This window comes from Halichoerus grypus, chromosome 5 (assembly GCF_964656455.1).
Source record: "Halichoerus grypus chromosome 5, mHalGry1.hap1.1, whole genome shotgun sequence".
NCBI classification, from domain to species: Eukaryota; Metazoa; Chordata; class Mammalia; order Carnivora; family Phocidae; genus Halichoerus; species Halichoerus grypus.
The window spans coordinates 137,401,812-137,417,091 of record NC_135716.1 but is presented as its reverse complement, the minus strand read 5'-3'; the positions used below and the strand labels follow the sequence as shown (position 1 = coordinate 137,417,091).

General features: G+C 33.6%; 1 protein-coding gene across 6 annotated transcripts in view; it reads left to right on the top strand.

The window, feature by feature from the left end:
• The window catches only part of ATG4C (autophagy related 4C cysteine peptidase), an 89,235-nt gene extending 75,155 nt beyond the window's left edge, over window positions 1-14,080 (top strand). For 5 of the 6 annotated variants that reach the window (XM_078073022.1, XM_078073021.1, XM_036091339.2 and 2 more), the window contains one exon: window positions 8,954-14,080. In XM_078073022.1, the coding sequence (XP_077929148.1) occupies window positions 8,954-9,121 (168 nt within the window). In that variant the 3' untranslated portion in view covers window positions 9,122-14,080. Of the gene's footprint in view, window positions 1-860; window positions 939-8,953 lie in introns of all 6 variants that reach the window. The other variant, XM_036091340.2, reaches the window with a different exon arrangement.
• Window positions 14,081-15,280: the final 1,200 nt, after the last annotated feature.

Here is a 15,280-nt window from a genome sequence, read left to right as displayed (position 1 = left end):
ATATCTTCTAAGTATAGCAGCCTGAATGATCTTGTTAAAATGTTAACTAACATCATGTTACTTTTTAATTCAAAACTCTACAGTAATTTTTTAACTCAGAGTAAAAGCCCACTACTCTTCCAGTTACCTATAAGGCTTTCTATAAATGGAATCTCCCTCTATCCACCCCCCACCTGACCTTATCCCCTTCCTCTCTCAAGTCCAGCCACACTTAGCTTCCTTGAAAATGCTAGGTGCCCTTCTCTTTCAAGGATTCTGCTTGTTTTCCTGTGCCTGCAGTTCTCTTCCTGCAGATATTCTCACGATTCTCTCCTTCACTTTTTTCAGGTCTTTACTCATCTGTCACCTACTTAGTCTTTTCCTGGCCACCCTTTATGTATTCGTTATTTCATTCTTTCCTTGTTTTAGTTTTCTCCTTAGCATATTCATTTAAGTACACACACACACACATTCTGTTATATCATATATAAACACATTACGTATATTTAATTTATTTACCAGTTTTCTACTCTACTGGAATGTAATTTCAATAAGGGGTATTTGTTGGTTTTGTATATTATTGTTTCCCCAGTGCCTAGAACTGCCTGTCACATTGGAGGAATCCATAAATATTTGTTGAATGAAGGAATGAAAGAGATTTTGTAATAAGTTTGTCTTATAAATTAGCAAGGAGCTCAGTAATTGAATTATAGCAAATCTAGTATGTTTTCACCTATTTCTTCTGTTGTATTTTCTTCTTTTTTAATGGCTGTATTATTTCTTCTCCCCAAGGAAATTAATTATAGTAATTTTGAAATTCTGCTTTTTTTGCGTTTCTGTTTCCTTCTGGATCCTTTTTTGTTTTTGCTTTAATCTTCCAGTTCTCCCTTGGATGCTTTCCCTCAAATAACTGGTGATCTTCTGTGTCTGTTTATACTTAAGAATGAGGCACTAAAGAGGTGAGTAGAAGTTCTGTGTGTTTGAGCATGGCTTTTTAGCTGGTGATTTTCAATATTAGGATGATCAGGTGATGAGTATGCCTTTTCATTGGGTGACCTCCAAGTGTTAGTAAGTGATAATCTTTTCTCTGGAGTTGTCCCATTTTTTTTCATAGAGGAGTTCTACCATCTCCCTGTGAAATGTATGTTGCTTGCTGGTGCTCTAGGACCAAGAAGTGAAGGATGCTGAAGGGCCCTCCAGTTTAATATTCTTAGAGTCTCACTTAAATCTTTAGCTTTTGTAGTCATCACTGTGCCTGGTGTACTAAAGGCCGTATCTTTATTCAGTTTTTCCAAAGAATACATCTTTATTTTTCTGTCTGTAGGATGTCTAGTGTGGAGCAAAGAAGGGTATTGGTTGTGAGGAGGGACCTGGGAATTGAGTCTGTATGTTAGGCTTTCAGTGAGTTTCCTTGTTTTCAGTTTTGTGTCTCACCTCTGTTTTTGTGCTTTTATATACTCGTCTCCAAGTTCTGCAGGGTGAACTTGCTCATTTTTCATAAGTATCCTGCCAACACATCTTTTTCCCAATCCCTGAACTTAGATTATATCTCCTCTGCTCTGCTGTCTTGGAAAAAGGCCTGATGTAGGTTATTGTTATCTTATCTCACATCCTCTATTCCTCCTTTTTTTTCACTTGTTCTCAGCCTAAAGATAATTATAAGATAAAATACTATTTTTTAATGATAAACTTAACTACCTAATAGTACTGATGTTTGAGACCAGAAAATCTCAAATAAAAATGTGAGTATTAGGAAATTGTTTGATTATGGATGTCCACACAGGAAAAAATGTTTACAAGTAGCCAGCTGTCCTCTAGCTATAGAACAAAATTTATATTACAGCCATTGAATCCTAGTATCTAAGAGATCTTAGAGGTTATTCAATCCAAAGCTAACATTTGTGGAGTCCTTACCATATGTTTGATATTGTGCTACACACTTGATATACATTATTTCATTTAATCTACACAAACCTTCTGAGGTAGGTACTGCTGTCCCCTTGTACACATGAGGAATCTTGTACTTACAGAGGTTCAGTAACCTTCATAAAGGTCACAACTAATAAATGATAGCGCTGAGATTCAAAACTCAGTTTAACTTTGAGAGTATGTGCTCATAAGCACTATTCTCTACAGTCTCCTATTTATCCATCAATCCATGTGGTCCAGACAGTTGACTATCTAGTCTTCATTTCAGGTAGTGGTGAGCTAAGTATTTTCCTTGGAAGTCTTCAATTTTTGGACAGACCCTTATTGTTAAAAAAACATTTCTTATATTGAGTTGGAATCATTCTCTATGTAACTTTTACTCTTTCATCTCACAAAGCAGGAGAATAAGTTTACTTCTTCTAGAACAAACATTCCCATTTTCTCCAATGGTATGCAATTTCTCATACCCATTGCTATTTTGGTAAATGTCTTTTTGTAAACACCTTAGTGTATCAGGTTTATGTTCATGATTATATTTCCCCTCCTAGTTCTATATTCTCCAAGTGAAATCTGAGGGATATTTTTCTTTCATAGGTCTTCTTTACTTCTGGGATTTAATGATAAGAACTCTGATTCTTTTAAAGTCTTCAGGGACTTATTGTTTAGTTGGGAAGACATGAAATGGATATTAAAGTAAAATGACTGTAAAAGTATATTTAGTAAATACTAACATTGTGATAATAATGGCAGCAATAATAGCCAACATATTAGAGGCCAGGAAATCTTCTGAGTACTTTACATATATTAATTGATTTAATCCTTTGCCACAACTTTGTGGCATAGATGCTATCAATACTGACATTTTACAGCCTAAGGCAAATGAGTCAGTCTAGGTAAGTAACTTGCCCAGGGTCATATAGTTTGTAGGTATTAGCCAGGTTCTGAGCAGAGACTAAGTTCCATAGTCCATGTTTGTAATCCTTATGCTACACTAGACAATCTGTATGACTTTGGAGAAAGCTATAAGCACTTCAGAATGAGGTACTTGGCAGTGGGCTGGAGCTTTGAGGACGGACTGAGTTTGTATGATCAGAAAGGAAGTATGAAGGGCAGCTAGATGATAGGAACATCATGAGCAGAAACATTACAGTAGAATGTTATGGACTGTTTATGGTTGAATGTTATGAAGTAGAATGTTTAATGTGGCTAACAAGGGCCTGGATGATCTGGCTCTTGTGTACCAACCATTCTTCCTTTTTTCCTCTACCCTTGAGCCACACTAGCCTTTTTTCTGTTCTTTGAACATGCTGAGTGTACTGGCATCCTAGGCCTTTGTACTAGCTGATTTTCCTACCTGGAGTGCTCTTCTCCTAGAACTCTAATGTGTGGTTGCTTATTGTCATTTGGGTCTCAGCTTGGCCTTTTCTGACCACAGAACCTACAGCAGCCTTCCCGTCCTTCCTTACATTACCTGTTTTATTTTTATCATGGTTCTCCTCTCTGAATGGTGTGCAAGCACCATTAGTTACCTGTTCTATATCCACCTCTTTTTTGTTGTTATTTTGCTAAGAGAATTCTGCTTTTGTTTGGGGGGACAGTGTATCCAAATATTCATTTTTCTTGGTCTCCTTTGTATTTAAGCACAGTTTGGCCAGTGAAATATAAGTGGATGTGTGCTGGAAGTATCTGGGAAAAATTTTGCTCTTCTGATAAAATGGTAGGTTTAGATGTGGGTCTGTCAGTCCCCTTATATCTGTCTGCCCCTGCCTTGAATGTGAACTCAACACCAGGGGTTTCAGTAGTACTTTGTGATCATGAGGGAAAGGCCAAGAGAATTGTAGGAAGTGTTTGACATCCATTAACCAAAGCCAGCAATGTCAGACTTTTTGTTATGTGATAACAATTCCTGGTACCTAAAGCCATTGTTGTATTTTATCTTACTTTTTGTCAGTTGGCACAAAAACCATTCCTAATTAATAAAGATGATGTTATCAATGATAGAAACCTGGAGAAGTCTGGAAGGGAGCTAATTTTGGGAGGCAGAAATGATCATCAGTTTGAGTAGATACTGCAGCATGCCTCTACTTACTGTAGGAAGCGGTATAGTATAGTGGTTCTAACAGAACCAGACTGCTTAAGTTTAAATCCTGGCTCTGTGAGTTACTAGCTGTGTGAACTTGCACAAGTCACTTAACCCCTCAACTGTAAATTATGTATAATAACAAAGCCTAACAGAGAGATGGCTGAAACTGAGAGTAGATAATATTAAAAGATTTTATTTATTTATTTGAGAGAGAGAGCACACAAGCAGTGGGAGCGGCAGGCTCCGCTGAGCAGGGAGCCCAATGCGGGGCTCGATCCCAGGATCCTGGGATCATGAGCTGAGCCGAAGGCAGATGCTTAACAACTGAGCCACCCAGGCGCCCCAGATAATATTTTTGAGAATATAGAATATATAAAGAAGATAAAGGATCAATAATTGATTAATACCTGCATTTTGGGATGTAGGAATAAGTGGAGTCAATGAAGGAGATAGGGAAGAAATAGTTCAGAAAATAGGAGAAACAGGAAAGCAAAATTACAGAAATCAAAGGAAGTGAATATTTTAAGAAAGTAATGCTTAGAAGTATTGGTTGCTGGAAAAATATCAAGAGAATAGGAACTAATAAAAGCCTTTTTTATTTTAGGACCAGAAGAGAGTATTTTCAGTATAGCGAGGGGTAAAAGTTGGGTTACAGTAACTGAGCAGAGAGAAGACAGGAATGAGTATCACATGTACATTTAACTTACTTCAGTTCAACTACATGAACTCTTGCAATAAAACAGGAATGTATTTAACCATGTGTGCTCTTTATTACATACTCTAATATAGACTGTAGTGTGTTGTACATTTATACATGTTACGGAATAGGGTTGTACACACAAGACGATACATAACACCCTTTAAACAATTTAAAGGCCTTTTGAAAATAATTTTGACTATATTGATTTTGACTGTATTTGATTTTCACATTATGGGTTGACTTTAGAACCTAACCACTACATAAAAAGTAGCTCCACTGTGAACATAATGTTGAATATAGACCACATAGATCTAGACTGCTCTGTACTGGGTATAATTTTACATGTGTGGAGGCAGAGACTAGAGGTAAAGGTTTTGACCTGGGGAGAAGAGGTCATCTCCTGGTTCTATTTCTGTTCTTCCTTACACCTTCGAGCATTATGAAGGAAGAAATTGTTTAACTTCTGTCCTCCAGCTTTTTCCTTTGTAGATTTTGAAACCTGTCAACATAGCACATAGGAAAAATGTGATAAATTATTTGACCTCCTGAAAAATGATTTGCCTTTTAGATAATAAAGCTGCTTTAGTGTATCTTTGATTATCATGTTATTAAAATACAACAGAGGACTTGCCTATTCTAAAATTATTGTTGAGCAAACCACTGAATCACCTTTTGAAAAGCGACTATGAAATAGTAAACTCAGTTATCTTAAATTTTTTTAAAAATGCTTTTCTCCTAACTATCCAAGATATACATGTTAGAAAGTTTGGAAATTAGAAGTGTAACAAAAAAATCACCACTAAGTCTTTCATTCATAGATAACTTAATATTTTATTGTATATCTTTCTAGTCTTTCGAAAATACTTATTTAAAATGATGTTAACATAATTGAGATTAAATTTTAGATATAGCTTTATATCCTGTTTTTTTCTTTTAACATTATATAATAGATTTCCCAAGTTATTAACTAACTTTTATTATCTTTTATTTTGTATAGTATTTCAATTGATAATACCCTATGTCATATAGATAACCTAGTTTAGAATTTTTTTTTTCATGTAGATTTTATGTTATCCATCATGGAGGGACTTTAAGCTTAGTTTTGACTTGTAATATAAGAAAGGAAAACTAAAATTTTCACTTTTGACAAAAGTTTTTAGAATCAAATTTTCAAATCAATGGTTATTCTTAAAAAAAAAAACAAGTCTGAAAAAGCATTCTTGATAGGGTGCTTATGAGCTAGGAAAAGTGTTTAAAAAGCATGTTGATAAGTGATTGAGGCCTAATAACCCAAATAATTCCTTATTAGTTTCTCTTTTTATTGTTGCTGCTGCTGTTAAGTCATCTTGGGAAAGTAATTTAAATCCTTTGGGGCTCAATTTTCCCATTTATAAAATGTGAGTAAGCTCAATAATTTCTAAAGTTTCCTTTGGCATTCCATATTTCTTTGTTCTAAAATTATTTCTTCCCTGCCATATCATATTTATGTACTGATAGGTTATTACTTACCTTACTGCCCAACTCACTTGTCCTTTAATATATATATTTTAAATAGGCTTTATTTTTTAGAGCAGTTATAGTTTCATAGCAAAATTGAGTGAAAAATACAGAAAGTTTCCATATATTACCTTCCCCATCAGCATCCCCCACTAGACATCCCCCCAGTATGTATTATGACTGATGAACCTGCATTGGACACATCATTATTATCACCCAAAGTCTATAGTTTACCTTACGGTTCACTCTTGGTATTATATATTCTGTGGTTTTGGAAAGATGTATAATGATATGTAGCCACCATTATGGTATCATACAGAATAGTTTTCCTGCCCTAAAAATTTTTTGTATTCCACCTATTTATCTCTCCCTTCCTATTAACCCCTGGTAACCACTGGTCTTTTTACTACCTCCATAATTTTGTCTTTTCCCAAACATCATATTGTTGGAATCTTACAGTTTGTAGCCTTTTCAAATTGTCTTCTTTCACTTAGTGATATGCACTTAAGGTTCCTCCATTTTTTTTTTTTTTTTAAAGATTTTGTTTATTTATTTGAGAGAGAGAGAATGAGAGAGAGCACATGAGAGGGGGGAGGGTCAGAGGGAGAAGCAGACTCCCTGCTGAGCAGGGAGCCCGATGCGGGACTCGATCCAGGGACTCCAGGATCATGACCTGAGCCGAAGGCAGTCGCTTAACCAACTGAGCCACCCAGGCGCCCTCCTCCATGTTTTTTATGGCTTGATAGCTCATTTCTTTTTAGTGCTGAGTAATATTCCATTGTCTGGATGTACCAATTTATTTATACATTCACCTACTGAAGGACATCTTTGTTGCTTCCAAGTTTTGGCCATTTTGAATAAAGCAAGTTTTTGTGTGGACATAAGTATCAGTTCATTTGAGTAAACCTTTAATATATTTTTCATTTGATAATCTTTAAAATATTTTAAATAAATCAAGAAAAGTTAGAAAAACTGTAATTCTCAAAGCCTAAATCAATAAATACACATAAGGGGGCCTTACACTATGAGTGAGTTTGCAAAAAGTAGGTACATTTTGTAATTAAAGGACAAAGGGCCCCTTTCTGACATTTTGCCCTGGGTCACAGATTTGAATCTTAGTTGATGACCCACTAATAAACCTAAATGACTTCTTTATTGATCTTGAAAGAAAGGATGAAGAGATGATAATATTAGCTTTGTTGTGCTGATTTGAAAATGATACAGTGCCCATTAGATACTGGACTTTAACAAGTGACATTAAATGAACATAAAATGACAACAATTTTCAACTGTATTCCAGCCATTGGCTGGAGGTGAAAGAGGCTTGATCACATTATTTTTATTTTCTGCACTTTTCCTTCTTTCTTCCCTTTTTTATTTTGTAGAGTGTAAATAAAATAAATTTGAGCAATGTATACTTTAGGAGAGCAATATGAATTATCGGTTATGATTTTCATTACATCTAATTTTTCTAAGTACTTGATTGTTTTTAAATGGTTCATTCTCATTCAATTTAAAAAATGTATTTCATATTAACTGTCTCATTGAAATATTTTAAGTTTAACACTGTATCTGTATGCTGGGGCTACATATTTATTTTAGCCACATTTTAAGAGAATCTATAAATGTAATATATAAGAATTTGATGATCCTTCAGTTGAATATTGACATTTGGGAGAATTTAGTTTTTACCCCTGAAGTTATCCTTTAGAAACAAATTATAATTAATTGATCATGATTAATGATGTGTAAATACTGTTGATATTTTTTCAGCATTCTCTATAATTCACATAAACTTTTCAGAATCCTTATAGGTCCTTGTTATCTATAGAAAAGTTTGTTTCTATCAAAATGTCATTCAAAAATTTGATTCATTTTTGATGAAAATTCTTTTAATTTTTTAATAGAACTTATTTAACAGAAAGATTTAAGGTGGTTTAGAATGGGTTGTTGGATTGTTAACAAATCCAAAATTGATAGAGGTTATAAAGGTTGTTGGTCTCCCCACAAAATTCCAGGTACTACTTTTTTCACTTCTGAATTATGTAGCTTTAAGAAGGTAATATGTAAGGTATGGATTATTACTATGTATAAGAACACTATTTTTCATGTTTACCAAATTACTGCAGAAATATTTTTTCAAATACGTGACTCTGAAAAGACTCAATTTTTAAAAATAACTTTTTATTATTGCTTTTGGTCAATTTAACAATCCTCTGAGGTAAGGAGATTGGGTATCTTTTGCTGCATTTTGTAGATGATAGTCAGGTAGAGTAATTTTGTCCAAGGGCTCATCAAGGTAAGTTGTAGAATTGAGATTAGAATGAACCTTCTGACTCAGTTTAATGGTTTTTCTTCTGTGTAATGGTCCCAGTCTTTCACAATATTTTACTATAGTCAGTGATACCATTTTGTTTTATTGTCTATTACTACCAAAAGAAGATAAATCTTGGTTCTTTAGTAAACCTTTAAGTCAGAAGGTGATTAGAAGACTTACTTTGAGGGGGGTAGGATGGGAATGATAATGTACTTAATTTTTGATGGTCTACTCTTAATGGAGAAGCAAGTATTTAGCTATAAGTAAACTCTACAATGCTGATGAACTTTTTGTCTTTTAGCCAGAACAGTGAAACAGTGGTACTGGATAAATGTAAATGAGAGAAACTAACAAGAGAGATTCAGGGCTAAAACATTAGACTTCATCATGTGGTCCTACTATGCACTCTTGCATCCAGTAAGGGATTTTTCTGTACTTTCTGTTACAGATGCTGAAAATTTCTTCTAAAGAGAGATATCCCTTATTTACTTTTGTAAATGGTCATTCCAGAGACTATGATTTTACATCTACTACAACCAATGAAGAAGACCTTTTCTCAGAGGATGAAAAGAAAAGATTGAAAAGATTTAGCACAGAAGAATTTGTCTTGCTCTAAAGATTAGTACATTTGTGCTTGTTGAGAAGAACTCTTCTGCAGGGGGAACAATGAAGAGAAACAAGTTTACTTGAAACCGGCTTATTTTCACAAATATCTTAATTTTATATGTTCTTTAAAAAAAGAACATTTGGAAATATACAAGTTTTAAAGATATTTTTCTGAAGGAGAAATGATTTAATGAATCTTTATTTCTAATAAATATCAAGTGATTCTGGCTGCATTCCTCTTTCCCTAAGATCTGCTAACGATAACTCTAACTTAACTATAAGCCTTCCAGTCTTCAAATTCTTCCACCTGAGGCCACTAGTCTCCTGAAGGTTTTTGATATAGGCGCCAAAATTGGGATCACCAAATAGGTTCAAAAGCTCCTATTTATACTAACAACCAGAAGACCAGAGAATGAATCTTGAGTGCTGCATAGCCTCTGTTATTAATGCAGCCAAAGGATACTTATGGATGTATCTGGATATATTAAATAGCAATTGTTAGCTGTGATATGCATACAATTATATAAGTAGAATTGTGAGTTAATGTAATACTTAGCAATATGATTTTATAATGGCTCCTCATTTTGCTTGCTATCAAGCCTTCTCTGAGGAGTGAATATAAAGTATTGGTTTTCCCCAGAAATTTGAAGGTTATGTTATTAATATTAACTTCATCCAATCAAATCAGATAAAGGCAATTTTGAGATAGTAGCAGTTGTTTGTTTCCTGTCTCAAAAATGGAATTTTATGGGAATTCTGCTTACTATGGAGTTTTTAAACCTAAAGATAAGTACTAAGAAGGATATCAGTAGATGCTCCTCTATGTGATTTTTGCTATTTGTATAAATCAGTGTAGTGGTGTTTAGAAGTTGAGTCTATTTATAAGGTAAATCTGCCTTAAGTGTATTATGTGTTACTGAAAGGCAAATTTGTGATATAAAAATATAAGAGTTATTATTCAGCCAGGATTTTGTACTTTAATAAAGATGTGAGAACATAAAATACCTTTGTTTGGTTTTAATAGGATTATTTTAGTTCTTTAATTTGAAAAAAATCATTGTCTCATATGAAGTCTATTTATTTATAATGAAGGCAAGTAATATTGTTTCTCTGAAAGCAAAATATTAACTTATTTTATGGAGCTTTCATGTTTCAGTGTGGAAAGGTGACTTATAAAGACATAAAATTGTGTATCATTTAAAGTCACTGATCTCTTCCATCAGAAAGCCTGTTTGTTAGGTTTAGAGTTGCATGCAAAACTGAAACAGAGGGGGCAGATTGCTTTAGTATGTCTGATGAGAGAAATCAGGTTTGGCATTTCCCTATGAGGACAGTTTATTGAATTGATATAAATGGCCTGAAATCTAAAATTTTCCTTTACTCCAGATAAAATCTAGACAAATTAAGTCCAGTACTAATTTTCCTAGAATGTCAAAGCATTATAGGAATAAGAAACCAGTAGTATGCCCGATTTTATGCACTGCAGTTGTCTCGTCTAAATTATTGCAGTTTGTTCTTTATATACACCTGCAGTATTCACAGGATTTTACAACAAACACATCAAATGAGAGTACCCATACCTTCAAATGAATCAGAACTGATTGTAAGTATTCTCTTACAAGAACTATATAAAAGTTTAGACTTATACTATTGCATTCTGTTATTTTCTCACCATCTTTGGGGATCATTTTAAGTAGGTTATAATTAGACCTGGCCAAAGTTGAGGTGAGAGGAGGCAGAAACTTCCTTTACATTGAATTACATTGAAAATACTCAGAATACTGTACAGACAAAACAAACCAATCTTGAACACAGTTATCCCCATGACTGAGAATAAATGTGTAGGATCGGATATGATCAGCATAATATGCACATAAAAAGTATTCAATATTGTGTATGAATGAATGTATGCATTCATGAAAATCGAGATAGGCTGATTGATTTATCTTGCCTGTTTATTCAACTTCAGCTGAGGACCAGCCAAAAGTTGTGCTAATCTTTTATTGGAAAGGCAGCAACAAAACTACATCATTAGATTTAGAATAGAGGTCCTGTATATTCTGGTTTCAGACTTTGTTTTGAACACAGATTTCATTTCAAGTTCTGACAGCCAGTAAACTTGGTCAATAAAGCTTATGGATGATCTCTTTCAGCCTGGAATAAAGGAAAGTAAAAAAAAAAAAAAAAAAAGACAAGGTACTAAGATGGGTGTTCTGTTAGAATTATTATAGGAGGATCTTGCATTTGGACATCAATATTAAGATACTAGTTTTACCATTAACATTTCAGAAATGAATTTTTAAAATTCTTAATGTGACTTTTTGATGGTGAAGGTTTCTTTTCTCTCTTCCTCATAAGATTTGACACTTTGAATCCCCTTTTGTCAATATATTAACCACCAGCAGGCAATGTTGAGAGTCATTTGCTGGATGAGTGAATGAAAAGATCCTTTACAGTACAAGTATATCCAAAAGGATTTCCCCGAGGTACTCATTTTTCTGTTTTTATATTAAACTAACCCCATTAAATCTGTATTATTGAGAAGACAACTTTATAGGATTAAAAATTTAGGTCACTTTTGTGTTCTGTTAACCTTAGCATTGTCCAAGGGCAAGCATATCTAAAAGTATATATGTTAATTCCATCTTGTTTTTAGAAGAATTAAAGGAATAAAAGAGCAAAAATGACTTATCTATATAATATATCCAGTGTTAGGTCAGAAATCTTAATTTTTTAGAGATCTCTAGTCACTTTCTATCATTGCAGGCTGGAAAGCACTGTATTTCTGGTCAAATCATATAATCTAGGTCCCCCCCCTTTTCTCTGCTAATTATTTTGGAACTGGGAAAGTTTCATTTTCATGCTTTATCACAGATCACCTTCAATGGCTTGCATTGTATACCTAAGTCTTTTTGACTATATATTCAAATATAACCAAAAAAAGCACACTCTAAGAATTTTCCAGAAATAGGAAATAAGAGAAAGAACAGATAATGAGAAAACACTTTGAAAATATTAAATAGCTATATGAATTTCCACTGAAATAGACATAAGGAGGAAACTAGAATTTTTAGTTAAAATATCCAAAATATATTGATAGAGGCAATTTCTTGAAAAGGATTAAGGGATTACTATTTTCTATAAAAAGAAGAGTAAATTTCTTTAAAAAATTTTAGGAGAATAAATATTGTGCATTATTTATTATAGCCTCAGTACTGCCAATCACCACAATTTAGTGTATTATATTCAGTTGAGCATTTAGACTGAATATTTTGAGATACTGAATTTTTGAAAAAGTGAAACATTAGACCAGAAAAAATTAGAAACATCTCATCCTATTCCAAAATATAAATTTTATATCATTTTATAGTTTGAATCTTAGTTTAGAAATCTTAAGCATTTTTATGTGGTTTTCATGGTTATATAAAGACTTTCTCCTTGCCTATAAGCTTTGAAAAATATTTACATTCAGTATTGCAGACACATTTTTGAATTAGCATTTTCTTCTCTTTCATTTTTATAGTCCTCCTCAACATTATTGGTGGCAAGCAATGGCCCAAAACATTCACAACTAGTTATAAAATTTCACTTATTCTCTCATAATAAGAAAAATATATTAAAAGTGAAGAATACATGTATGTTATTAGGCAGGAAAATTACTATGCTACTCTGTAACCAATTCCTCCAGAAATTTAGAAACTCAATCTTTCCTTATTTATTTATATATTGAAGTATAGTTGACATACAATATTATATTAGTTTCAGGTGCAAAACATAGTGATTCAACATTTATATACATTATGAAATGATCACCATGATAAAAGTGTAGTTACCATCTGTCATCAAAGTTATTACAATATTGTTGACTACATGCCCTATGTTGTACTTTACATTCACATGACTTGTGTTACAACTGGAAGTTTGTACCTCTTAATGCTCTTCACCTATTTTGCCACTTGCCCCATCCCCCCTTTGCTCCAGCAACCACCTGTTTGTTCTCTGTATTTATGAATATGTTTCTGTTTTGTTCATTTATTTTGTTTTTTAGATTCCACATATAAGTGAGACCATATGTTATTTGTCTTTCTCTGATATATATACACACATATGTATTTATCACATCTTTATCCATTCATCTATTGATGGACACTTCTGTATTTTGCTATTCTTTTTGGATTAGTGTTTTTGTTTTCTTTGGATATAAATACCCAGAAGTGGAATTGCTAAGTGGTATGGTATTTCTATTTTTTTTTTTTTTTTTTTGGTATTTCTATTTTTTAATTTTTTGAAGAATTTTCATAGTGGCTGCACCAATTTACAGTGTAGGAGGGTTCCCTTTTCTCCGTGTCTTCTCCAACACTTGTTATTTCTTGTCTTTTTGATACTAGCCATTCTGGCAGGTGTGAAGTAATAATCTCATTGTGTCTTTTATTTGCATTGCCCTGATGATTAGTGATATTGGCACCTTTTCATATGCCTGTTGGCCACCTGTATGTCTTGGAAAAATGTCTGTTCAGGTCCCCTGCCCATTTTTTAATTGGATTGTTTGTATTTTTGGTGTTGAGTTATATGAATTCTTTATAAATTTTGGATATTAACCCTTTATCAGATACATTATTTGCAAATATTGCCATCTCTTCAGTAGGTTCCCTATTTATTTTGTTGACAGTTTCCTTCATTGTGCAAAAGCTCTTTAATTTGATGTAGTCCCAATTATTTATTTTTGCATTTGTTCTCATTGCCTGAGGAGACAGAGCCAAAATAAATATTTCTAGGACCAATGTTCAAGAGTTTATTGTCTATGTTTTCTTTTAGGAGTTTTATGACTTCAGTTCATACATTTAGGTCTTTAACCCATTTTGAGTTTATTTTTGTATATGGTGTAAAAAAACTGGTCTGGTTTCATTCTTTTGCATGTAGCTGTTCGGTTTTCCCAGCACCATTTATTGAAGAGACCGTCTTTTCCCCATTGTATATACTTGTCTCCTTTATCATAGATTAACTGACCATGTAAGTGTGGGTTTATTTCTGGGCTCTCTATTCTGTTCCATTGTTCTATGTGTCTGGTTTTGTTCCAGTACCATACAGTTTTGATTCCTATAGCTTTGTAATATAGTTTGAAATCTGAGAGTGTGATACTTCCTGCTTTGTTTTTTCTCGATTGCTTTGGCTATGGGGGTGGTATTCTGTGGTTTCATACAAGTTTTAGGATTATTTGTTCTAGTTCTGTGAAAAATGCTACTGATAGGGATTGCATTGAATCTGTAGATTGCTTTGGGTAGTATGGACAGTGTTAATTCTCCCAGTCCGTGAGTATGGTATGTGTTTCCATTTATTTGTGTGATCTTCTGTTTCTTTAATCAATGTCTTATAGTTTTCAGAGTACAGGTCTTTCACCTCTGTGGTTAGATTTATTCCTAGGTATTTTATTCTTTTTTTTTTTTTTTAAAGATTTTATTTATTTATTTGACAGAGAGAGACACAGCGAGAGAGGGAACACAAGCAGGGGGAGTGGGAGCAGGAGAAGCAGGCTTCCCGCTGAGCAGGGAGCCCGATGCGGGGCTCGATCCCAGGACCCTGGGATCATGACCTGAGCCAAAGGCAGATGCTTAACGACTGAGCCACCCAGGAGCCCCGGTATTTTATTCTTTTTGGTGCAGTTATAAATAGGATTGTTTTCTTAATTTCTCTTTATGATAGTTTGTTGTTAGCGTATAGAAACATAACAAATTTCTGCATATTAGTTTTGTATCCTGCAACTTTGCTGAATTCATTTATTAGTTCCAGTAGTATTTTTGGTGAAGTCTGTAGGGTTTTCCATATACAGTATCATGTTATCTGCAAATAGTGACAGTTTTACTTTTTCCTTACCACTTGGATGCCTTTTATTTCTTTTTCCTGTCTGAATGCTGTGTCTGAGACTCCCAGTACTCTGTTGAATGAAAGTGGCAAGAGTGGGCAGTCTTGTCTAGTTCCTGATCTTAGGAAAAGCTTGCAGCTTTTCACCATTGAGTATGTTGTTAGCTGTGGGTTTGTCACATATAGCCTTTATTTATATTGAGGTATGTTCCCTCTCTACCAACTTAGTTGAGAGTTTTTATCATAAATGGATGTTGGATTTTGTCAAATGCTTTTTCTGCATCTATTGAGATGATCATATGATTTTTAT